We start from the raw sequence: 24,776 nt of genomic DNA, 5'->3' as shown, positions 1-24,776 counted from the left end.
CTAGTACTTCCATAAAACGCAACCTGTGAAAGCGCCGGCTTGCATGGTGGCCGCCCCCTTTCCTAGGGCAACGTACACCCAAGACTGTGCAGTCAAGACAGAGCCACGAACGGGCCACGCAGCCGTGCCCTCCCCGAGGCTGCCCCTACCCAGCGAGTACGCAATGCCCCAGTGTGCTGGGTCCCGGGACACGCATGTACAGCCTGTATGGGGGCAACCTAACCATACACGTGCGCACACGATGACAGACATTGTCTGGGGGCTTCAGCGATGCCTTTGGCACCAAGAGCACCAGGCTGCAGCTGTGAAACACCAATGTGACTAAGAGCAGGGGGCCAGGACACAGCCACCAGGGAAGGACCCAGCAGGTGTTTGTCTCACAGGACAGCTGTGGACCAGATTCCCAAAGGCTTAAAGAGACGGCACTGCTGTCAGCTTTGCAAGTAGAAAGCCCCCAGTTTTCTGAGCAGGGAAGACTGGCAACTGATGTTTACAAAAGCTCTGTTCTGGCCGCCGCACAGCTGGCAAGCTCCACCTGCCCCTCCGGAGGCAGGAGGTGCTCCCTGGAAGTCCCCCTGCTCAGGCTGCAGACACGAATGGGACGGATGGGACGTGGTCTGCATGGGAAGGACCACAGCAGGAGGGGGAGCCAACTTGAGGAAAGGGAAGGGGGAGAGGGACCGCAAGCCAGCTCTGTGCCTAAATCAGCGTGCCCCTGAAGCCCCTCCAGTCTGACGGCCCCGCCCACCCGAAGCCCCTCAAGTCCAGTGCCCTGGCAGGGACTGTCCCGCCACTTTGCTGAGACTCTCTTAAAGGTCAGTGGGACTTGTCTGGGTGAGATGCTGGGGCGAAGGAATAGTTATTTCGTGAACACTCAGTCACCTTGATGGGGGAAGAAGGGGAGAAAGGCCACAAGAGGTGACATGGAAGCCCAAGGGACATGGCAGGAGTTCAGTGGTGTCACGGCCCTGTCTGGTCTCGACCTTGGACAAGAAAGAGAAACCTCACACCTTCCTTCAGCAGCACCGATAAAGCCCGGAGACGGCAGCAGCCGAGTCCCTGCACATTCCACCTCCCTCCTGTCTGCAGGGGTGGCGCTGACCACGCGCACAGACATGTCCGCTTCCCGCCTGGCTGCAGGGCAGCTCCCTCCTGAGTGCAAGACGGTGGTAACAGCCGCCGGCCCGATGGAATGGGAAGGACAGAGGTCGATCCGGAGGGCTCCCGCCAGCCCCCCACCCCCCGTCACAGCCCCCCAACCCCCCCGCACCCCCCCACCATGCCCCACCCCCCACCACGCCCCCACACAGCCCTCCCCATGTCTGTTCTGATTGTGGTGAAGGAGCATGCAGGTGTGACCTGTCCTGCCCTCGCCCTCACCTCCCAGGCAGGCGCCTCTCCCCACACACCCACCTCACACGAGGTCCCCGGTCCCTGGTACCTGGATCCGGCAGACTTAGCCCTCCGCACCCAGGCCAGCCTGACACGTCCATCTCCTGTGAGCGCCCAGTCCAGGCTCCTGAACTGCCCTCCTCCCCCCACTCCTGCTCAGCACGCCCCACCCACACAGCCCCCCTGGGCTCCAGGTTTGCACACCCACATGAGGTGAGCACAGGTAGCTCCCGGGTCACCGTGTTCTCGGCAGGCCATGGGGTCTCATTCCCACTGCTTTGGGAATTCGTGCTACGCTCTGTGCTGGGCGCTGGGGTGCCCTGCCAGAGGCACCTAACTTCCCTGTGGGACATCTGCCACCGTCCCTACCTCTCCTCTTCCAGAAGCTTCTGGGCCCCAGGCTCAGTGAGGTGCTTCCCTACACACACGGCCCCCAGCTCCCTCTACATGAGCCACGTGCACATTCAGTGGTAAGATTGAGGCAGGACAGTGTCCCTCACGCCTACGCCCAGCTCCCAGCACCAGGCCAGGGCACAGCAGAGATGAATACACACCTGCCGTATGAAGCACAGGTGAGTGTCTGTGGGCCGCGCCGCAGTGGACGCCCTGGTGGACGGGGGTTCAGCTCGGCCCACGTGTCTAGTCCTGAGCCATATGTGCGGCCATCCTTAGGCTTCGCGTGGCCAGCCGTCCACACCTGCGCTTGGCAACCCCCACCCACTCCTGCATCGATGCGTTTCCGTTTGTCTTCTTGACGTAGTGCTGGTGCTCTGTGCTCTATACACATTCCAAGAAACGTCACGGCAGCCACCCTGGGCCGGCCACAGGCCAGTGCCCCTCCGGCCCCGGGACAGGGCAGGCCCTACACTGCAGGCTCATGGTAAGTGCTGACACACCCGTCCCCAAGGCTCTGGCGCGTCTGTGGGGATGGCACAGGCTGAGGAAACTTCTAGAGCAGGGGTGTCCAAAATGCGGCCCGTGGGGCAACTGCGGCCCACAATGCATTGTTAATTGGCCCGCAGCGAATTCCAAAAATATATTTAGTTTACTTAAATAAACCAGGTGAGGCAATACGTACTTCACCTCGAGTGAGTGGCCCGGCTGTTTGTGTATTTTACCGCATGTGGCCCTTGGTGAAAAACGTTGAGAAAAGTTTGGACACCCCTGACCTAGAGCCTCCCTGAGTCTGGGAGCAGCAGGGCAGGGAGCCAGGGCCTCCGTGGGCACCGCTCTTCCAGATCATAGTTCTTATAATTACACTTGGACTTCAGCTATGTTTAAGTAACTTACCAAACCTCTCTGGAATTTTCCTTTCATTCTTTCCAGAACAGTTTCTCTCTGATATAATTAACACCAACCACAGGCCCACAGTCCTCTTCCTTGCAAAGCAATTTACGAAAGGGAGCCTGGTGGGAGCCAGCGAGAAACCCAGAGACCCCGGCCCACACTCACGCGATGTCTGCGAAGACACTCATCGGCACCTGCAGGAGATGTGCGACGGCCGCCGTCAGCTCCGTCCCCTTCTGCGGGCTCAGGGGGCTGTTGGGGGAGAGCAGACAGGAGGGGGCAACGTGAGCAAATGGAAGTCAGCACGACTTGAGACGCCACAGTCCCCAGGAGCTCCCACCCAGCCCGGGGGGCCTGAGAGCCGCCCGCCCACCACATTCGTGTCACACAGCGAGCGGCTCCCGGGGCAGTGGCATCAGGTGCTTCTCCAGACGTGATGAATCACCTGAATTTTCCAGCAATAAGACAAACAATTCAGTGCAAATGGAATTGTTAGGACGTGTGATGGGCTCATGATGCAGCAATGGCTCGTCTCTGCCTCAATAAGAATCGTAATAAAGTGAGAGGCTGGGGAGGGCAGGCTGAGAAAGGAGAAATGGGAGACGGAGAGAAGCAGATGCTGAAACCAAACCTCAGGACGGGAAGTCAAACGTACAAAGGAAACTCATTTTTAAACAGGTTCATTTCTAAAATGAGTTATATGCCAATGAGAGGCGATTGCAATATCAGTCTGAGGGTTAGCAGAGAGACGGACGGCCCGCCAGCAGTGACTCATTAATGGATGCGATCTCCAGGTGACCCCCAGCAAGGCCAGCTCCACACAGAGAGGCAACGGCAATAACGCTGTGATTCAAGGTTCAGGCTGCAAATCCTGAGGCCTTGCACTCAGCCTTGCGATCACGCGTTGCCCGTGAAGTCCTGTCAGCACCCCTTCAGGGCACTACTCGGTGACGTCCTTATGGAACAGCTGTGGCCCAGCACAGGCTTCCACCCCAGCTGGCCATGCAGTCACCCCCTGTGCCCACGCAGAGCCTGGTGCTGCTGTCGTAGGAGAGGCAGCAGTGAAACGAGACCGGGGCCCACATTCACGGGGCTTACGTCCCTGCGGGGACACAGGCAGCAGACAGTCTGTGTTTTCCTGGGCTCAGCCATGTCACCAAAAATCCAAACTGCTGACGTCCTAACCTGAGAACCTCAGAACGTGACCTTGTAAGGAAACGGTGGCCACAGGCGATCAGTGTAGGACCAGCTTGTTATGGCTGGGCCTGATCCCACATCACCAGTGTCCTTGCAAAAGAGGACATCAGGACACAGGGACAGACGGTGAGGAGCAGGTGCCGAGGCCCTGGGGCAGGAGGTTTTGGGGGCTCTGGCCGGAGGGTGGGAGCGTGGAGATGGAACTCTGGTGGCCTCCCACGATCACTGTGACTCCAAGAACGATGGAGACTCAGGGGTGCAAGGGGGCCCCAAATGGCTCATGGTGGCTGGGTGGGTGTGGGGAGGGCTCGCAGCCTGGGACACATGAGTAAGGCGTGCGGACGGGACTAGCGGGTGAGCCACCATGTGAGACACAAGGAAGCCACAAGCTGGACGACGGCAGGAGGCCCCACTTGGCACCCACGCTGGGGAGGAAAGCCCACTGGAGGGGCTGCTTGGTCAGAAGGACGGACGAAAGGCAGCCCTGGACTGCAGATCCCGTCCGAACTACTTTTCACCGTCCTCTCCTTTCTCACCTCATATAGGTTCGAGAGAGGATTTGGGGTGACCGACGTGCGGTGAGGACAGCAGGCCTGGCAGAGTCAGTAAAAGCGGCAGCTTACTGGCCACTGCCCTCTGATGGTTGAGACACGGGGCCTCACTACCAGCCCCCGGAGCCAGTTTCCTTCCCCTGGGCTGCTGCAGCCTTAAGCAGAAAACCTGGAGCAGCTGGCTTCTCGCCCTACGCCAAGCATCACCCAGCTTCCAAGCAAGGTCTGCGGCCAGATTCTCATGTCTGACCAAAGGGGTAATACAATGAGGTGGGGAGTCCAGAGGCTCTCATGGGTCCCGACCCACATTCCTTCACCACCACTATACACAAATGGAACAGCTTTCCCCTTGACAAGATTATTTAAAACCACACCGAAGAGAGTGAGGATGTTCGTTGCTGAGCACAGTTAGGGGCCTGCGTGCTGCCCAGTGAGACGGCCCTGATGACACAAACACACGAGGGCACCCGCCCCTTCCTGTCAGGGCTGCAGGCAGGGGGCAAATGGCACATGACTCCAGTGGTTCCATTCAGTAAGTCAGCAGACAGACAGTGCTGACTGGGCTCAAAATGAGCATGCACTTGTTTCTATTTTATTTTTAAAATACATGCCATCATCTGTCATCTCATGGTCTGAACTTTAGAAAGCAAGGGAGTTCATCCCGAAGATCAATGGATGGAGACCGCATGTGCAATCTCGTCAGTCTGTCTGTGACAGCTGTCACCCTGAGTACCTGGATGCCCGGGACTGCGAGGGGAGGGGAGGTGTGAGTACTGACGGCTGCGGGCGCCTCACTGCCGGCCCCGCTGTCTGGTGACAGGAGCGATTTCACAAGCCAGGCGGTGTCTCCTGTCTAATGCTTCTCCATTCCGAAACCCAGCAGCGTGTTAATACCACTGGTTAAGCATTGGGAAAGACGATGCTTCCAGGCATCTGCTGAGTACGCAAACTAGGGGCACAGGAATGACCCATACCATTCATGCAGTGGGAGGCTCGCGTGAGAGGTGACAGCACCCAGGACGGCTCCAAACACCACACGCAGCACAACAGACTTCCACGGTGCCCTAAGCTCATCGCTGGGGTAAGACAATGGATGAACAACGAGGAAAACTGAGTATGCTCGATGACGAAGGAGCTGTGGAATGCCACTCTTAAAACAACACTAGTGAAAACAAGTAAGGATCGGAACGACCAGGCAGCACCACCTCTGGACGCTTTCCTTACGCTCTCCAGCACGCTAAGACTGCAAGCTCTCCCAGGTACGGCTCCCAACACACCTGTAGGAAGGTGCCACTGTGAACCTCATCTTAGGAGTGGGAACGGAGACCAGAGGAATTTAGTTCACTGCTCAAGGTCAGGCTGTGAGTCAGTTCCCCAGAGAAAAACCCCACCCTCAGTGTTGTTACTGAGCGTGTATTGTGACATAGGCTTCCCGGGTGGTGAGCCCAGGTGGCCGCTGTGTCCGACCTGTGTCACACCTGAACTGAACTGGACAGCGTGTGCCCAGACCGCTCCACGCCTGAGTTGTTTAGCAGTTACTGGGCTTTCCTCGTGGGCAGGTAAGATCCCGGTGACAGCAGGGTCTGTTTGTCCACAGGGCGGACGTCCCTGCTGACCTGACAGGGACATAAGGACTCTGCTCAATGTTGACCGTTCATTTCCCTTTGGCTGCTTCATGTTCTGACTGTGGACATCACACTGTTTATTTGAAAATTCAAAGGCAGGGCACCAAGTGATTGATGGATTCCAAGATGCAACCAGTCAACTTTGGTACAAACTCTTCTGATGAGATGATATTTGAAACCAATGGATAAAGTGAGGTTTTCATGGGATTTACCGTTTATTCTAATTATCCCTATCCATCGTTGTAACAAATAACGACATTTATTCTATTTAAATAATCTTATCAGGTAGTCAAAACTTTTGCTAACCCACAGAAATTGTCCCCAATGCAGAGAAGAGATATTTCTGATGAGAGCAAATGAGAGAAACCAGAGCAGCTGCGATGGTTCAGAATTCTGGCTTCGATTCGGCACCACATTTTTTCCCTGCAGAAGCCTAAGAAAGCCCAACGTCCCCGTAGAACGTTGCTGAGCCGATGACAATCTGCAGCCAAACTGAACCCTCCGAGTCTGAGCTCCCGCGGCCTTCGAGAGCACGCACATCCATCTGGAGCCGCTAACAATGCTGAGTGACTCACTAGTGAGTTGTTACAGCCCCAACTCTGCACAGGTGAAACGTCCACCGGTAAGAAACTAAGCCACTCTAACCATGATCGGTTTTAACATCAAGATGAGACCACTTCTCACCATAAGTATATTCATTCCTCCAAATTTCTGAAAAACATCATTTGCCAGCAGCTGAATACAAGTGTAAGTACACAGTGTCCTGGAGTTACCTTTGTTAAAAGTGTCTGCACAGGGGCCGGCCCGGTGGCTCAGGCGGTTAGAGCTCCATGCTCCTAATTCTGAGGGCTGCCGGTTCGATTCCCACATGGGCCAGTGGGCTCTCAACCACAAGGTTGCCAGTTCGACTCCTCGAGTCCTGCAAGGGATGGTGGGCTCCGCCCCCTGCAACTAGAAATGGCAACTGGATCTGGAGCTGAGCTGCGCCCTCCACAACTAAGACTGAAAGGACAACTTGACTTGGAAAAAAGGCCTGGAAGTACACACTGTTCCCCAATAAAGTCCTGTTCCCCTTCCCCAATAAAATCTTTAAAAAAAAAAAAAAGTGTACGCACATCTGAAAAAGAAAGTGGGACAGTACTGTACACAAACGCAGAGTGAGTGCGCTCGCACAGGTCTCAGCCAGGCCCGCAGCAGGAAGGAGAGGAGGATGCCCGGCCTCAGGGCCGCCCCGCCCCCACGGCCTGGCGGCACTGTCCCCTGGAGCCTCACCCAAAGCCCCACTGGCAAAGCAGCCTGGGAATCGCAGTGAAACCGCCTCATTAGGTTGAAGTCCAGGCCAGCTCACAGCTCAGGTGACACTTTGCAGGTCAGCCCACGGTGCAGACAGCGAGGATGAGGCCAGAGCTGAGGGGAATGGCCTGAAGGCCACACACCTACCGGCCAGGCTGCCTCTGTCCCTTCTCCACGCCAGCACAAGGGTCTGGGAGAGAGGGCCCCTGGCCCACCAGCCACCTGTCGGAGCCGTCCAGTGGCGTCCACAACTGTCAGGGTAAGTCCTTGCTGGGGCCCGGCGGCCTCGCCATGTACTGCCCCCTCCTCCAAAGTTCATGCTTCCTCCTGAGGCACACCCTGCACAGGCTGTTCTCCATGCAACACAGTTCCCTTCCCACCCACCTGCCCTCCACGGAGCTTGAAGTAAGGGCTGTGACGTCTTCGGAAGCTTGAAATGGACCCCTTCACGGGACTCAGGGAGGCTGAGCTGGAACTCAGTAATCCATAGCCAGCTCTTCCGCTAACATTCTGCCTTTGTTATGTCACCGTCCCCAATAAGCCAGTACCTCCTGAATGAGCTATCAGGACACCGTTTTTCCATTTTCCTTCTCCCTCTGGCCTTATTCTTTATTCCCAGACTTACTCCAGTTTTGACAGCCCAGCAAATCTCTTCTTTCCATGTTTTACTCCCTCTTCCTTACTTCCTTCTATGTAGGAGTGAAATTTGAACTGCTTAACTCAAACAGACGTAAGTCTAGGCCAATTTGTGATGCAGATGACACTTTGCAAAAAATCAATTGTAGCTGTTAGGCAGTGACGGTCCCTGTGGATTATTCTACTGTGGAATTTCACAGCCTCACTGAGAAGGAAGTGAAAACCTGCTCCACTGATGATGGAAACCTGATACCAAGCGAGGCTACGTGGATATACACGTGGGAAAGACAGAGATGTAGGGATAGGTGATACAGGGATATAGGTGTAGGTGTAGGTACACAGAGATGGAGACCGAGATGGACGTGGACATGGACACAGATACGGATATTTGTGGCGACCCCCTTGCTGCCATCAGAGGCCATCACAGAGAAAAGAGAAGCAAGTCCAGCCTCTCACACCCTCTTAGGCCGTCCCACATTTCAGCACCGAGGCTACAGGAGGCGACCTGAGGACAGGCCCGAGGCAGAGAGGGTTAGCGGCCCAGGCCCCAGGCTTGGTGGGACGAGCGGGCTATTCCGATGCTTCCCCCTCCCCACTGCCCTCCCTGGCCCCCCAACCACCGACCTCACCCTCGGCTGCAGCACAAAGGTGGCGTGTGAGGAGGAGGCTCACAGTCAGAGAACTTAAGGGGCCCCATTCTGGCAGAGCACCGTCCTTCTGGTGTCTTCCTCGTGGCTAGACATGGCCAGCTAACGTGGAAGCCACTGGGTCAGAGACACTGAAACTGTTTTCATCCCACCGTATCTGAGCTTTTATGGTATTTTTCTCACTTCTTTTTACCACTGTAGTTACAAGTCAGACAAGGGTAAATATCCTCCAGATCTAGATTTCAAGCCAATAACAGACATTGATTCCAACACGTCACTGGGACCTCAACAAAGGAGAGGAAAGTGAGCCGACAAGTTCGGTCAGCCCGCGTCAGAAAACGAGTTCTGACGTTGATGTCAGAACAGACTGGACACTTGATGTTGAGACTCTCTGTTACTTTTTAGGCATGAGGGAACGTTAAAAGGAAAGAATCCTTATATTTTAGAGATAGTTCGTGAAATGTTTTTCAGACAATACAACTGGGATTTGTTCCAAAGTAGCTGACAGGTAGGAGTAGACGGTGTGGATGAGACAGGTTGTCGGGTGGTTGGGCCTGGGTTATCTTGCTTTTGGGAATGTTCAAAATTTGCATAAGAAAGAGCAAAAACCAAGTCCATTGCCTCAGGAAAAATACGGAACTGAACAGGCAGGAAATCCGCTGGAGGCTGCGGGAGAGGGCAGCGCCCAGGACGAGGGAGAGAGGGGTGGCGTGCGCTGGCAGGGGCACACGCAGCCTCCTGTACATTCCGGAAGCAGAAGGCAGGCGGGCTTGGCCCAGCACCAGAGAGGAAACGCGCGGTGCAGGTGCCTGCAGAGCCCATAGGCCCGGGGTCACCTGAAGGCTTGGTCTCCATGGTGCAGACAGTGGGCGTCACCACAGGGACCAAGGGCAGAGGGTGACAGTCAGATGCAGACAATGGGGCATTCTCTCTCTTTGGTGCAACATGCTTAACGACTGAAGAAGGATGACGCAGGGAGAGGCCCCGCAGTGACCAGGGCAAGAGAGGCTGAGGCAGCACACGGAGAGGCAGGGAGGGGAGAGGGCGTGGACAGACTCTGACAGCTGGACAGGGGACGTGAGGCCTGAGGGCGGTGGCAGCAGGCACCGGGGGCATGGAGACCACCACTCTGTCCCACCCTGGGGAATGTCAAGCTTCTTCTGTGTGTCTAAGAGGTGAGGGGCATGGAGGTGCTCCCAGAGGCACGGCATGGGCGGCACTGCCCGCAGACCACAGGTTGCGGGAGGTGATGTAAGAGCTGGCCTGACAAGCCAGAGGCTCTGCAGGCAGCTGGGGGCTGTGTGTGCAGCCGGGGGGCTCTGGGACAGGCAGTGGGAGAACCCGGATCAGGGAGCACTGGCTGTCGGCTGGGACCCCTTCCTCTTCACCTCACTGGCTCCCAAGAGGAGCCGGATGGTCACTGCCGAGCACAGCGGCTCACAGGTCAGGAGAACAGGAGCCAGTGGGCGGCCTGCTCCCGAAGGCCCTGCACAAACTCCTCTCACGCTCTAGGTGATGGACAGGAAGTACTTGAGGGACGAGGATGGTTGTTTGCCCCCAGGCGAGGCCAGTCTTGCCCGAGGATGAACGCAGGGACCTGACACCCTTTCCCCGAGGCCTCGGCAAGTGGAGAACCTGACTTCCGAACGTTCTTCCAGACTTTTGACCCCCGAGCCCTATAATTCACCTGTGGATGAAGGACGGACCGTGTGTGATGTCTAGGTGGCATCTCTCTGATCAGACAACTTGACTGACTCCCACAGGGGAGGTGCTGCGGGAAATGTGTGCCTAACACACCTGCTTGGAAGCCGGGTGGGACTCGTAACCACAGTAATTAGGACATTGTAACTTCCCTGATTGGCTTATCCCACGTGAAAGAAATCTTCCTGGTAAGAAAAACCTGACAGCGGGAAATGTAAAAGTAAACCAGCTGTGTTTGGAATTTGACAGGCGTCAGAGCAGCTCCGGGCCGACGGCCCAGGCCCCATCCCTCCTGTCGGCATCTGCTTCCTGGGTGACCACACTGAGGTCACGCTGCTCTGACCCCCTCCTCCGAGCGGAAGCTATCTACTCCTCTTTCAGGTGGGGCTGTGTCCTCCTGCATCCACTCTGCTGGCGGCCAGCGGGCTGATGCTCTTTGTTCACTCGACGTCCACTGCGTTCCAGCCACTGCTCATCCTGGGTCACGTTCACTATCCCCAACAGCCCCTGAAGGTGGGCACCACCACCACTGCCGCTGAGATGAGGGGACCACGCCAGGGGATATGCCCCTGCCCGAGCCCCATGGCGCTGGGGGCTCCCGCCCTGATGGTGGGCTCCGTGTGTGGTCGTCATCCCACGGAAGCTGCCAGGACCGGATGGAGACCTATGCGTGACCATGCTGCGCGAGTGCCAGGTGCTTCCCTGAGAGCCAGCTGGGCTACAGGGACCCTCGTCCACAGCCTCGTCCCGAGGGGTGGCTACAAGCTTCTCCAACAGACTGTGTGTCTCCAAAATCAAACTGACAACCGCCCACAGCTGCCCTCAGCCTGCACATGCTCATGGCCAGGTTTACTCTCCAAGGTCACCCTCGACGTCTCCTATGACCCTTCTCCAGGAACATGGCCCAAACACGAGGACTCAGTTTTGTGAAGGGAGGCACGTGGTGAGCAGGATAGCCCGTGTCTCTGAAGCATTTACTCGTCAGATGTAAGAGGAGTTTCTTCTCTGCTGAGAGGTGAAAAGCCCCTTCTGCTTCAAACTCCCCCTCCATCCCGTGATCTCTTCCCATCAGCCTCACTTGAAATAATTTTAAAACTGTCCTTAGAGAACTGGGGATGGCCGTCCTGCCCTCCATCCAGTCTTGAATAATCCGTCTAGTTTGTAAAAAGAGGATGAAAATGCAAACGGCGAAGGATTAAGCTACATCCAGCCCGTCGGGAAATGTAAGCGCGGGAATGGCGGCGACAAAGCCCCATCACTCTCCCCTCGAAACGCCCGTGGGGAGCACGTGTGTCAGTGAGAACACTGAGTTGTGAGTCCCATTCCTTCTCCTTTGTATGGGACAGCCAAATATACACAAGTCCTCGTTTTTAAAAGAATGGAAACAGATGTTTGTCAATAGCTGATCTAGTAAGACTTAAGCCGAAATCTGGTGAAATCTTGCCCCTGAGAATCCCAAAGTACCAGTGAATTTGATACCAGAGGCGGAAACCTCAATCTCTGTCTGGGGATGGAAGAAGGTGTAACCTCCTAGCACATCCGACCGGGCGACACACTAAGAATCACTGGCACAAGCTGAATGAGCAGCACCATGTGTCTTTCACCTATTGAGGCACCAAAGGAAAGCGAAGTCAGCCAAGATGAGACAACGGTTTTCCTCTGACCCAGGCCAGTGGGCGTGTATGCTCATGTCCCAAAGGAATGGGCCAGGAAAGCTCTGCAGGAAAACACTGAACGCAACGAGAATCGCCTCCCGCTACGGCTGCCCTTGCGCCTCAGAAGTCAGGTGGAGCAGGAGGAAACACCGGTAGGATCGCGGTCTCCCGGTCAGACGTGCTGACCGCCCCGAGCTGTCATTCCCTCCACGTCCACCCTGATGCAGAGACCAGCAGACGGACTGTCCTGCTCGAAAGGCCCCAAACAAATGCACCGTCCTCAGCTGTCCACGGTGACCCCAGGGGCCCCTTCTCCTCTGCGCTGCAGCTCAACCCCAGGACCCTGAACAAGGAGTTTGGGGCACATGGCTGGCATCACCTCATGCCGGGACCGCGCCCTCGGGGATCAGGACACGAGGACACGGATGTCCTGGTGGGAGGAAAGGGTCGCAGACCAGCTGTGCCGTGGACGTCCCACTGGTGCTCACATATACCCATACACATGCCACGCAGAGCACACACATGCACACAGTACACGTAAGCACATAGACACGTGCACACAGTACACACACACACACACACACACACACACACACACACAGCACAGTGAGGTTTCCAAGGAGGGAAAACTCAGAACACGGGTATTTGATGCATAGAGTAGGTTAACAGGCTGTGATGACGTCTGCGTCCCCGCCTGACCTTGGCTGTCACAGGGCTGTGCCCTCAAAGCACATGCCGGTCCCCTTCCCGTTTGTACGTCTCCACGGGCTCAGCACCTACTAGGAGCTGCTCATTCTGAGAGAAGGAGACGAGGACAGAGCGGACTGTCCAGGCCAAGGGGTCAGACACCGGGGGCGTCGGAACCAAACAGACCCTGTGAAAACGGACACGCCGCTTTGGGGTCAGCAGAAGCATGCGCTGTGAGCGTGTCTCTAAACACACCGGTGAGAACAGCTCTGCAGCTGAAGTCTTACGCTTCAATCTGCTTTGATATGTGGTCTGTGGTTTGGTCTCAGGGAAACGTGTGGTGCCGTGGTGGCATGCCACTGCTTCTCGCTGATGACATCTGCTGCGTGCAGTGTGGCAGCAGTGCACACACGCTGGTGGGCATGAGCATAGGGCGCACGTGCCGAACCAGCAGGAGAGCAGCACCCCGATGCTGCCCCTCCCACGACAGTGATCACATGACCGGCTTCTGAACTAGCACAGAAGCACTGGGACACACGGACACCAGAAAGCAAAACCAGGTTTTACACATGTGCACACTCGTGTGTGTGTTGCCAGACTGATGTGTTTTTGCCTTGAAACGCCTTTCATTACTTGACGATAATACAACATTTCACAAAGCATAGCATCAAAGTTTGGATTCATTAGTGAAATGACCTGAAAAATGGGGCTGACCCCTTGTCACCTGCTGACTACTGACGTTTGCATTCAGTCCCTCGTCACACTCAGGAAACGAGGACAGCGCACGCTGTTGCTGTGAGGCCGGCTCTGCCCTCTGAAGCACGAGGACTCAGACCCTGGTATCTGGACTACACTGCTGGGGACAGCTCCTGGAGCTCACGGGCCAGAGGCCAGCGTCCAGCAGAGGCAGCCCAGGCTCTGCTTCCCCCAGCGCCCCGCCGGCCCCACCTGAAGACCCATGGCTTCAACGTGCCCTGTGGTGTGACCAGCAGGTGGTGAGGCCACGACCAAAGATGGAAGGCTTCTGGCGGGTTTATTTTATCGGGAATGGCCCTCAAGCTCAGGCCTCGAGGTCCAAAGCGCAGGGTGACAGGGACGGGCTGGCCCCTGGCTGCCCTCCCACACGTGAGGTACCAGGATGCGTGAGCATCTCCCCACTGAAGACAGGCAACAACGGAAGCACCCCCACTCCAGCAAGGCACCAGGGTCCTGGGCACCAAGCACAAAGGCGAGCTCTTTGGCCCTCCCATGCCAAGGCTTGCCCCACCCTGATCCCCGTTTCCTGGACAAGTGTCCTCAGAACCACGTAAATGACATCCCGACTGATGTCCTACTCACTCGTTTTCTGTCACGATGTAGCCGTACTCCTCCTCCGCGGAAGACTTGGCCTCCAGTCTCAGGCTGTCACCCGGCCGTCCCTGAGCTGCTGCTTCGAGCGGCTGGTCCTCTTGCAAGGGCCCTGGAACCCAGTGCTGGGGCTCCCCAAACCCGTTGCCCCAGGGCTGCGAGTGTGGCGGCCTCTCCAGCATGTCTTTGGAGTACGTGTGACTCTTCACGTTTTCCACTCCAGCTCCCTCCTCCTCTGACGACAAGGAGACCTCGGGCTCCTCCGATTTCTTGCTCTCCGTTTTGAAGGACTCTGCAAGAGGTGGGACTCCAGGCAAGAGTCGAGACCCGGGATCCTGCAGGAGGCCACCGAGTTCAGGGCTCAGACGGTTGACCTAGTACAACGGAAACTCTCATGAGATGACATCTGGGGGAAAGACTGTCGACTTACACAATGAAAAGGCCCCGTGTGACAAAGTCATCCATATGGGACAGTAACAGGCAATGCGAAATGAAGGGTGATGAAGGCCAAGCTTTTCCTGCCTGCATTTAGGACCACGTCGAGGTGCGCAGATTTCCGCCCGATGGAGCCCGCGTATCAGGACCCCTTACTAACGTTCCTTCGTGCAAGCAGCACGTGCAGGTGCACACATACATGCACACACATACACACAGCCCTTCCTGAAGAATCTGAATCTGGATAGTCAGTGTCAGTCTCTAAATACAGCCCATGTGACTCCGAGGCCCCCTCCTGCCCCTCTAGAAACAACCAACAATTAGTCACAACAATAAGTGGCATTTTCTGAGCCCTCACACGGCTGAAGGCTTTGCACTGATGCCTTCCACGCATGAACTCAGAGTCCTCATGATAAGACCAACTCAGGAACTGTCAGCCCCTCCCCCTTTCCACAGGGAAACCGAAGCACCCGGAGTGAGTAGTCACAGGGACATGAAACTGCCTCTGAACGCCATCTAGGGGAACTTTGGCCCTCCCATGCGAAGGCTTGCCCCTCCCTGATCCCCGTTTCTTGGACAAGTGTCCTCAGAACCACTTAAATGACATTCTGACTGATGAATGTCAGCTTACAACTCTGACGACAGCGCTGATTCCCTGGCAAGCCCTGTGCGCAAGGCCGGGTGTAAACCGTCCATTTCCCTATTGCCCCACCCAGGAGTAGAGAACCAGCTTTTGTCTCTACCCTGTATTCCCTGGGCCCTGAGAGGTTAGTCATGTGTAGGGGATCACAGAGGTAGTGACTGGCAGATCCGGGATTTGAACTCGGGTCTAACTGACGTTGAAGACGGCCCCCCCCCCCCCCCCCCGGGCTGCCCTCAGACACCAGCGCGGCTCTGTAAGGAAAGAGACTGTCGCCCCTACCGCTCATGGGAGGGAGCAGAGCAGGCCAGGGACCCCTTCCAGCACAGTGAAGGCCAGTGCTTCCCATCCTTTGTAACCATCAAATTACATCGCCAACGTTATAACAGATAGAAACAGGAAAACTGGATTTACTCTGCAACTCACTTTACCAAAACACATTTAGGTAGGAAATTAAGGAAGGACTATAAAGGAAGTAATTATTCCCTTCTTGACTGAAAAGTATTTATAACTTTTTCGTTTGTGCTTTGGAGTATTTAAAGAAAATGCTTTGATGAAAATAGTTGCTCAAATTTGTGTCCTGAATGACAACAGTACATAGCATTTCAGTTACCAAATAGGGATGGGAAACGTCCTCAGGCTTTTGAAGGAACAAGAATGACATTCTCACTTAAACGGTGCTTTGTGTGAGGAGGAAATACAGATGTTATTAAACAACAAGAAAATACAATACTCTAATACCCTTCTGGAGAAAACTGCTTCAGAATGTACCCCGAGTGACGGACAATGAATTAGAATTCTACTCAGTGAACGAAACAGTGTGGAGTAGAAGCCCTGGGTCCTCCCGGGGGCGGTTCTGGAAGCAGGCAGACTTGTCTGCTCTCTGGAGACCTTCAGCCTGGGCCCGGCCGCTTGGCCATGGGTCCTCGCTTTCCCACCTCTTCATAAACGAGGACACTGTCCTTAGACCCCATGTCTCCCTCCTCTGCTCACACAGGATAGCCCACCATTTCTGATGGACATTTAAAAGAATTGCTGATGTTTTTTTTTCCTCTGCTTGCTCGCAGGCGTTGAACCAAAAACCACTAAGACTAACTGACAAGAGAAGCACTAACCAAAGGTCTTTTTTTCCACACCACAAAAATAGTTTCGTAAAACCACATAATGTCATTGTCACTGCTTATGAAATGACTTTCTGCATCCCTAAGATTATAAATGAGCAAAGGTCCTTCAGTGGGAAAAACCCACAACGTGCCCAGAGACGGGGTGTTATCTGCATCTTTCACGGCGTCCTGGACCAGCGCTGCATGACAGAGCATCTGCAGTGACGGGAAGGTTCTGTGTTCGCACCACCTAACCACACACGCCCAAGGCACACTTGAAATGTGGCCAGTCCAGCTTGGAAACCGAACTTTTTATTTACCTCATTTTAATAAATTTAAATTACAGTTCAAGTAGTCATGTGGGTAGGGACCACCTTTCTGCACAGCGCAGGCCTGACGACCTTGAGCCAATGAGCGTCCCTGTGACATGAACCCCGGACACCAGCAAACACAGGACAGTGGCAGTATTAGAGCATGCCTGCGATGCATCCTGTATGTTACCTCTTATCCCTAGGTGGGGACAGTCTAAGGGACAGCAATTTTCTTCTTTGTATTAACCATATTTTTCATATTTCTACAATGGATAAAGATTACTATAAAATCTGAAAATAGATACTGGCATGTATATAAATATTCACAATTTTGTATACACTCTTTATACCTTTCTAATTTTGGGATTATGAGCATTTTTCTATCCTTTCCTAGAAAATAAAAAAGCCAAAAGCCTTTGTATTTCATAAATGTTCCCAAGCCATGAACAGAAAGACGACCCAGACAGTTCTGGGCTTAACGTGAAGCAAACCTGCAGAGGCGTCCATCTTACCTCTTCAGAACCTCTGCCATCGTCGTCTTGCACCCCGCTATCTGTGAAAGACAGAACGTTATCACAATCCTCGTAGGGAGTTATCATCGCAAGGTGTCGCAGCTCGCAAGCAGCCGCGTGAGTGTCTACGTCTTACGGTGTTGGCCTGACCTCTACTGGGAAGGAGGCCTGTTCTGCTTGTAGCAAAGTGCTCTGTAAACTTCACGGGAGGCGGGGACTTGCCGGCTAAACGAGGCAAGTGAAGCAGCGGTAAATGACATTACCAGTTCCATGTATGTACCCGTCATTCTCAGTGTTAGCGCACAGCCAGGAAAACCCACTGTGCCAGGGGCAGATGAGTCACAAAAAAGTGAAGCGTCTAACCCAAACCACGCCACGTCAGGTGTCTTCAGAACTTACTGACTTGGGCTACTGTTCTGTGGTGGTCATTTCTCCAAGTCAGTATCCTCCCGGCAACGCCCAATGTACCAAACTCATCCTGCATGCCTGAAGCCCGAACGACCGCACCGCAGAACCTTCCAGAGCCCCCGCCCCAGTGCGGGCAGCCATCCTTTCAGCTGTGACTGCCTACCAGCGCCTGGCCCTGCTGGAGTCTGGTATCTTCTCCTGCATCCCATTGCCAGGCAAGCCACGCTTCCAGTTTCCAAGCAAGCCTTTCTTTGTCCCAACCCACAGAAGGAGACATGCACCTTTCACTTGTGTTTTGCCACACGTTTTCTTCTATGTGTGCCTACTGTGTGCAAGGCACTGAGATGCTTTAGTGTATTTCCAACGACTCTGAGAAGCAGTCAGTCAGAGAGAAGGCCAGTCATCAGGGAAGCCTGAGCCCGCCGTGGGTCCCGTGCGTGCGTGCGTGTTGCGGGAGTCGGGGACTCTATGCTTTCTCCCTGGAGCAGCCTCAGAGGGGATGTGAGCCTCAGGCAGACACTCAAATGAACCCCTTTCACTTTATTAGTCGAACATTTGACTATATTCACTTGCACAATCCACACACAAACACTTCCCATCAGTCCTGTTTGTTTCCCACCTCTGAACCTCAGTGCAGTGGAACCCCACCTCCTCACAGAGAACAGTTTCCCTTTCGACATAATTGCTCTGGTCGGCTTAGCCAGTTAAGAAAGCTCTTAGAGGCAAAAGTTCAAACAGATAAAAATCATTAACACAAATCCCACCTACGGGCAGAAAGGACACATTGCAGCTTGGCAAGCCCGGGTCCCCACGGCTCTGTGGCCTCGTCCATCGCAGGCCCGTCCACCCACAGTAGAAAGGGCGTCTCACCTCGCAGGCCGTCTCTGCCCTGGTCGCTGTGCTTGGATAGCTGTTCTTCCGAGCTGCCTGCCGGCTCTCCCGTGTTTCCTCCGGCACCTCTGCCAGGGCCTTCCCACGCCCCTTCTTCACCCACCCCGTGCACGGCGTCTGCGATCACGCGGGCCATCTGGTCAAGGTCCAGGGGGCTCAGTCTCTCCACATGAACCTGGTGCTTTCTCAGGTCCTTCAGGAGACTTGGGGTGGGCGATTCTGGGGGGCACATACAGAAGCAAAAGCAAATAAATGGCGTACTGATGTGTCCAAAGGAAGTGAGGGCGCCTGTACCAGGCGGATCCATCCCTGCAAGGCCACCTTCCCACCGACGAACGACAGGCACAGGCAGGTGTTCAGAACCTGTTTGTTATGTCTGTTGAACTTGAATCACACGTGCCCTTCCACCATCACCGTAGTTCAGTGTCTTTAAGACGTTAAGATGGAAGTGGGACTCACAGAGAACTATCCACAAACTAATTGACCTGATTAGGAGCATGGAAAGTAGGACCCCTGATACAACAACCTGCTTCTGCCAGGAAAAGAGACATTAAGCCGTTTCATCGCAGCCTGTAGCCTACGGAGGAACGATGAGCCCCTTCCCTCTCACGCGGGAAAAGGAGATGTTCCTGAAGGGTGGATGCAGCACCCAGCCTGGCGCCCCAACACCACACGACAACAGCCGGCACCCTTTCCACCACTCCTTCCTGCCTGCAGCTGGCAGAGACAAGCGTCGTGTGCACTCTCTGGCCACCGTGGCCGACGTGTCATTTATGCGACACGTGCAGCCCCAATTACACACATATAGTGTCTGAGGGTTGATTAGTACGTCAACGTGAAACTCAGAACACATTTGCCCCTTGAAACAATGAGACACGGGTTCAGTTACAAAGCCCCCCATCAGGCCTCTGCCGGAACGCAGGTAATAGAGTATAGAAATCATAGTTTTGGGGGGTCCAAAGGACAGTGTGCTTCTGTGTTGGGGCCAGAATGGCAGGGGGAGAGGAGCAGCCCCCCTGCAGGTGACGGTCTCCCTCGTGCTCCCCCAGCTCCCCAGCCTTTGCAAGGAGGGCTCCAGCTGTCAACTGGATGATGCAGACAGGACATGGGAACGTCAAACAAGGGGAGGGCAAGCCATTTCCAAAAAGACTCCTGAAATACCAGCTGTGTTTGCAAGTGGCAGGGAAGTCCTCGTCCTTCTCATCTTTCCGGGGAGACCCCATCCCCTGTACCCTGCACAGACCCCCCCCACGCCTACCTACCCCCTCCGAACCTTATGGACAAAGACTGCATGGGGCCCACAGGGTGGGAGGTCGCGGCCACATTCCGACATGGACGCCGGCTCCACATCGGTCCTTCTGCAGTGTGTGTATTCGCGTTTTGTTCGTTTATTCATTTGACCACAAAGTGCATTGCTTTCATAATCATAGAAATTATAATAGAAATATTTCCTATGGGGGGAGTGGGTCCCTGCAGGCATTTCTCCTAAGTGGTAGGTGGTATTTTGAGCAATTACTCCGAATATAAAAGTAATGCACCTTCATTGTCAACAAATAAACAAAAATAAACAACTGTACAGAAGTAGACGATGGTGAGGTGAGTCCCGGGGGCTGCGCCCAAGAGGGGCTCTGGGGAGAAGTGGGAGACACAGTGGTGGTGGAGAGAAGGGGTCCGCATGCCTCTGTTCTCGTGAGACTTCGCCTGCCCTGTTTGCAGCGAGAGCTCCTTCTGTGCACTCAGGACACAGAGTAGGTGAAGTGACAGGTTTGTCCGCCATGACGTACGGCCATAAAATGGACCAAAGGTGGCAACGGCTTTCAGAGCCTGAAACGCAGGCTGAGCTGAGCCATGAGAAAGGCAGGTGCGGGAGGAGCCCATACTCGCCAGCGTCCCATCCGGGGCACGTTCCGACCACCACAGGAGGAGAGCAGGGCAGTCCCCGGAGCTGGGGGGTCAGCGGCCAGGACTGGGGATGGGGGAGGGTGACTGGAGTTGGGGGATGGGGCACTGAGCGGGGGGCTGTGCAGAGGGGTGCCCCCGATGTCTGTGTGCAGGTCCCCTGGTCCCTGGGATACTGCCCACACGCAGGGCGACTGCTCAAGGCGGAGACTGAGCAGAGGGAGGGGGCATCTGTGTGGAGGCCACTGGGGTTCCCACTGAGCCCCGATGGCATTTCCTGGAAAACCAAAAAGGTCATGTCTTCAGAGGAAGGGCCTGATAGGATTCGAAGCAAAAGCGTCCTCTACGAAATTAACTGCTTCCGGGAACAAAGGCGAAAAGGGAGGCTTAGTGATCTGAAGACAGATAACAGGAGTTACTATTATTGGAGGACACTGTGGGAAGGATTGAAAAAGACTGAAGAGAACTTCAGTCACTGCAGGACAATCCCAACATGACGCACTGTAACTGGAGTCCAAGAGGAAAGGAGAGCCAAGGGGATAAAAAAAAACACAAATTCCCCAAACCGGTGAAGGACATCAACCTAGAAACTCAGGGAAGCCCAAGAAGAATAAATGCAGAGAGAGCCACGCCATGGCGTCTCATCGTGAGGACGCTGAGACTGAAGGTAAAGACGGGAACTGAACAGCAGCCAGCTCAGCAAAATGGCCAAGTGGTGGCTGATTTCTTAAGAGAAATAGAGGCTACAAGGCAAAGCAAATGTCTTGTAAGAATGACATATTTGGTGCACTACATATAATTATATATTTGATAAAATAAATATGAATCACATATTTGAAGTGTTGAGAAAAAATGTTTAACTCCAGTGAACACATCTTTCAAACAAGAGAATGAAAGACATTTTCATATTATAAAGAAAGAACAAGAACAACCTGTCACCAGGAGTCCTAAGAGGTCTGTAGGCTGAAGAGAAATGACACCAGTTCAGAGTCACAGGAAGTGTGGAAAAGCTCCTGAAAGGGTAAATAAGTGGGTACATGGAAAAGACCATCTGTTCTCTCCCATTAATTCCCCTGAAAGAGAACAACTTAACAAGACCAGTGCAGGGTTTATAAACACGAGTGGGTGTAAACTACACGGAACCAGAGAAGAGGGCGGCTAGGGCCACGCTCTTAAAGTTCATCAGCATTGTCCACGACGTGGTCTGATAACGATTCTAAGTACATTCTTCTCAACAGAGGCGCTTCAATTCAATTCCAAGGCATGTCAGTGGAGAAAGAGAAGTATTTTCCAAAACGTGATATACATCAACTTCCTGAAAGAAAACGCAGACGGCCACTGAGCACGCGGGAGAACGCTCAGCAGCGCCAGCGCTCTCTGAAGGGCTGACGGAAACCGCCGGAAGCACTAGGTTAGAGGAGACTGAGAACCAGTTCCCGAGAGGACTGGGGGCAGCAGGAGCTTCCACACTGTGGGGGGACGCGACACTGCACAGCGGGGGGGAGGGCACTGGCGATCCCCTATTACCTGGAATGTGTCCTCCTCGATGTTTGCCTTGGAGAGATGAAAACCTGTGTCCACAGAAGACGTAACGGGACTGTGTATAGCAGCCTTGCTCACAGCAGCTAAACAAACAAAACCTCAAACAGCCCGGCGTCCACCACCGAAGGACGAGTGCTGTGCGGCAGACGACTCGGCCGCGACACAGCACTGATGCTGACACGAGCGAAAATCCGGGTAAACCCGAGTGAAGAAGCCAGTCATGAAAGGATACGCATGGTTCTCGCAGCAAGAACTGAAGCCCAAGACCACGTGGAGGTGCCCTCGGGTGGGTGGGGGTAGAGTGGGGTGCAGGAGGAAACGGGGGACGGGGATGTCTGATGGGGTGCTAGTTCCACATATACACGAGACGAAACTCACCAACTGTACACGTGAGTACATGTACCTCTCACTCAATGACAGTACGTTCGAGGGGCCCCATTTCTGGACGAGGACAGCAGCTGACTTTCTGTTCTTGGTATTTCACGCTGAGCTCATGGCTCCTCAGTGGGTTATGCAAAGGTTATCGTCACGCCTTCACTTCCCCCAGCACCACCCAGGGATTCAAGCCCACACTCTTCCATGCCCTCACCTGGCAGTCCTGTAAACTAATGGGGTGGGAATTACCTCTGCTTCTTACAAACTGAGAAATTTAGGCGTTTCATGTTTTTGTTTCCTTCTTTTGGAGCTGAACTAGAGCGGCACAGTTAATTCTGGGCGCCATTCTCCCCCTTCCTCACCAACAGGCACGAGAAAGTCCTGGCTGCACCCACACAGCACCGGGCACTGGCAGGTGAGCGCCCTGCGTTAGCGGATGCACAGCACAGAGAGGACACGCTCCCTGGAACGTCACTGTCCCTTCCACGCCAGGAGCCACGCAGAACTAGGCGCACGCTGACCAGCTTGGAGGCAGAGTTTGCGTCACGCAGACCTCACTGACTTCCCAAACAGCCTCAGAAGCGACTGTGAGTTCCGTGAGACAAGGAAACGTGTCACTTCTACCTCTCAGCTGAAGTTGGTCTTTCGGGGGCGCCTGCGCCACCGCTGGAGGGGAAGGTTTCAAAGCGCTTGCTTCCCCGTCCGGCCGCCTGCTGGGGCCGCGCCCGCCTGCTCCGCGCAGCCCGTCTTGCTGGCAATCGCTGCGCTCCTGCTGCTGTCACTCTTCCCCGGTGCACTGCGCCCACCCGTGTTTACACGTTCCTGCGGGGGACTGCCGCTCACGCGTCCGTTACAGCTGCTTCTGCAACCCGCTGCCCATGCGGCTGGCCCCACGCAACCCAACGGTGCCCTTTAAAGTGCGGTGTGCCCCGCACGCGTGGCTGGCCTCCCCGGTCCGGGCCAGAGCTGTCACCGCACTACGGGGTCTCCTGCAGGAGTGCGAGGCCCTCGGGGGCACCGTCACAGCCCTCACAACATCTGCCACAGGGCGGTGACGTCTCTGCCACGCTGGCCTTGGCTTCTGTAGTGACCGCAGCCCCTACCGGGGCCACCCACGTCCCAGGGACAGCGAGCCCCGCGTCAGCACGCCAGCCAACGGCCCGGAGCCCACAGCGACCTCCGCGCTGTGCGCCCGCATCGCCCACGTGGCCGCCCCGAGCCTGCGAGCCGCGTCTGCCTTTCCCGTGGGACCAGTCGCGGCCCCCGCCCCCGCCCCTCGCTCCGCCTCCTGACGCAGTCAGGCCTGCGCTGCTGGCTCCCATGTGGCCCGTGCGTGACGTGCCCGTGCGTGACGTGGCCCGTGCGTGACGTGGCCCGTGCATGACGTGGCCCGTGCGTGACGTGGCCCGTGCGTGACGTGGCCTGTGCGTGACGTGCCCCGTGCGTGACGTGGCCCGTGCGTGACGTGCCCCTCCTCGCGATCGGGAAGCGACCTTTGCAGTGATGATCGTCCTCTGAGGTGTGGCCTCACCGGCCTGAACAGCGGTGACAACTGCACTTTGAAACCGCGTCTTGTGGAAGGAAACGAGGCGACGCCTGTGCTGCGGCTCATCCGCCAGGTCCTTCTCCAGACCTGAGCCCCGCACCTCCCGCCTCTGCGTCCCCAGGGCCCACGACGGTCCCCGCAGCCGCCCTGACAAGTTCAGGGCCTGAACACTTGCCCTCAAACATAACGTGCATCGGCGCTGTCACTTCCTTGTCACCGAAAGCGCGCCGGGCGCAGAGCAGACACCGTCCCGCCCGTGACAGCAGGCTGAGCGTCGCGCGGTCCCCGCAGCACCTCGGGCGCAGGGAGCGGCCCAGACGAGAGCCGTCTCTGCAATTAGGTGCGACGTGGCGCGGCCACTGCGGCTGTTGGGGAAACCGGCGGGGCTGCCGTGCGGCCGCAGCTGAGCCAGCGGACAACAAGCAAGTGTGGCTTTTCTGTTCCACGTCCTGGCAGCCTACACGCGGCAAACAGCTCCTGTCCCGGCGCGTGTTCTCCCCGCCAGGTCCGACCGCTCCCGCCACTCACACGGGTGGGCGCTCATCTCGGACACGGACCAGGCGCGGGGGCACAGCCCACACGGGCGCCGCCGGCGAGCTTCCGCGGGCCTGGCCGGCGGCACCGGCAAAGCCCAACGTCCGTCTCCTCACACGGCTGACCATTCACCCGCGGTCACCCGGGAGAGCCCGCAGGCAGCTGACTCGGGGAGCGGCTGCACGCCGGGCTCCGCTGTCCTCAATCACCTGGCCTCCGTCCGGTGAGGCCCAGCCCGGGAGGCCGCTGCGACCCCGTAGTGGGCGCTGACCCCAGATATAGATGACATCCGCGGGAAGGAGACACACAGGCGGGCTAGGATGACAGTTCTTGGGGGAAAACTGCTTCCGGTGGTCACTGGCCAGTGACAGCAGGTGCAGCTGCTCGTCGTTCTAATCCCAGGTGGGCTGGGTCAGCAAGACCCCAGGAAGGACAGCAGAGCATGGCCACCTCTGGGCAGTGTCAGTGACTTCCAATGTGTCCCCGAGCAACGTAGGGACCTGCTCGGATGCTCACAAAGCCCCCTGACTGGCCTGAATGCGGCGAGGCCGCCTGAAGTTCC

At 55.8% G+C, this 24,776-nt stretch overlaps 1 protein-coding gene across 3 annotated transcripts in view; it reads right to left on the bottom strand.

Moving 5' to 3' along the window:
• PTPRN2 (protein tyrosine phosphatase receptor type N2) overlaps positions 1–24,776 on the bottom strand; it is a 419,465-nt gene that overhangs the window by 228,256 nt on the left and 166,433 nt on the right. For all 3 annotated transcript variants that reach the window (XM_074315027.2, XM_088799758.1, XM_074315029.2), the window contains exons 7-10: positions 18,298–18,537; positions 17,020–17,060; positions 14,010–14,392; positions 2,845–2,931 (exon numbers count right to left, since the gene is read on the bottom strand). In XM_074315027.2, coding sequence (XP_074171128.2) covers positions 2,845–2,931; positions 14,010–14,392; positions 17,020–17,060; positions 18,298–18,537 — 751 coding nt within the window. The remainder of the gene's footprint in view (positions 1–2,844; positions 2,932–14,009; positions 14,393–17,019; positions 17,061–18,297; positions 18,538–24,776) is intronic.

This window comes from Rhinolophus sinicus, chromosome 8 (genome assembly GCF_057876585.1).
Source record: "Rhinolophus sinicus isolate RSI-liver-muscle chromosome 8, RSI-T2T, whole genome shotgun sequence".
NCBI classification, from domain to species: Eukaryota; Metazoa; Chordata; class Mammalia; order Chiroptera; family Rhinolophidae; genus Rhinolophus; species Rhinolophus sinicus.
This window is presented reverse-complemented; position numbering and strand designations above follow the sequence as displayed.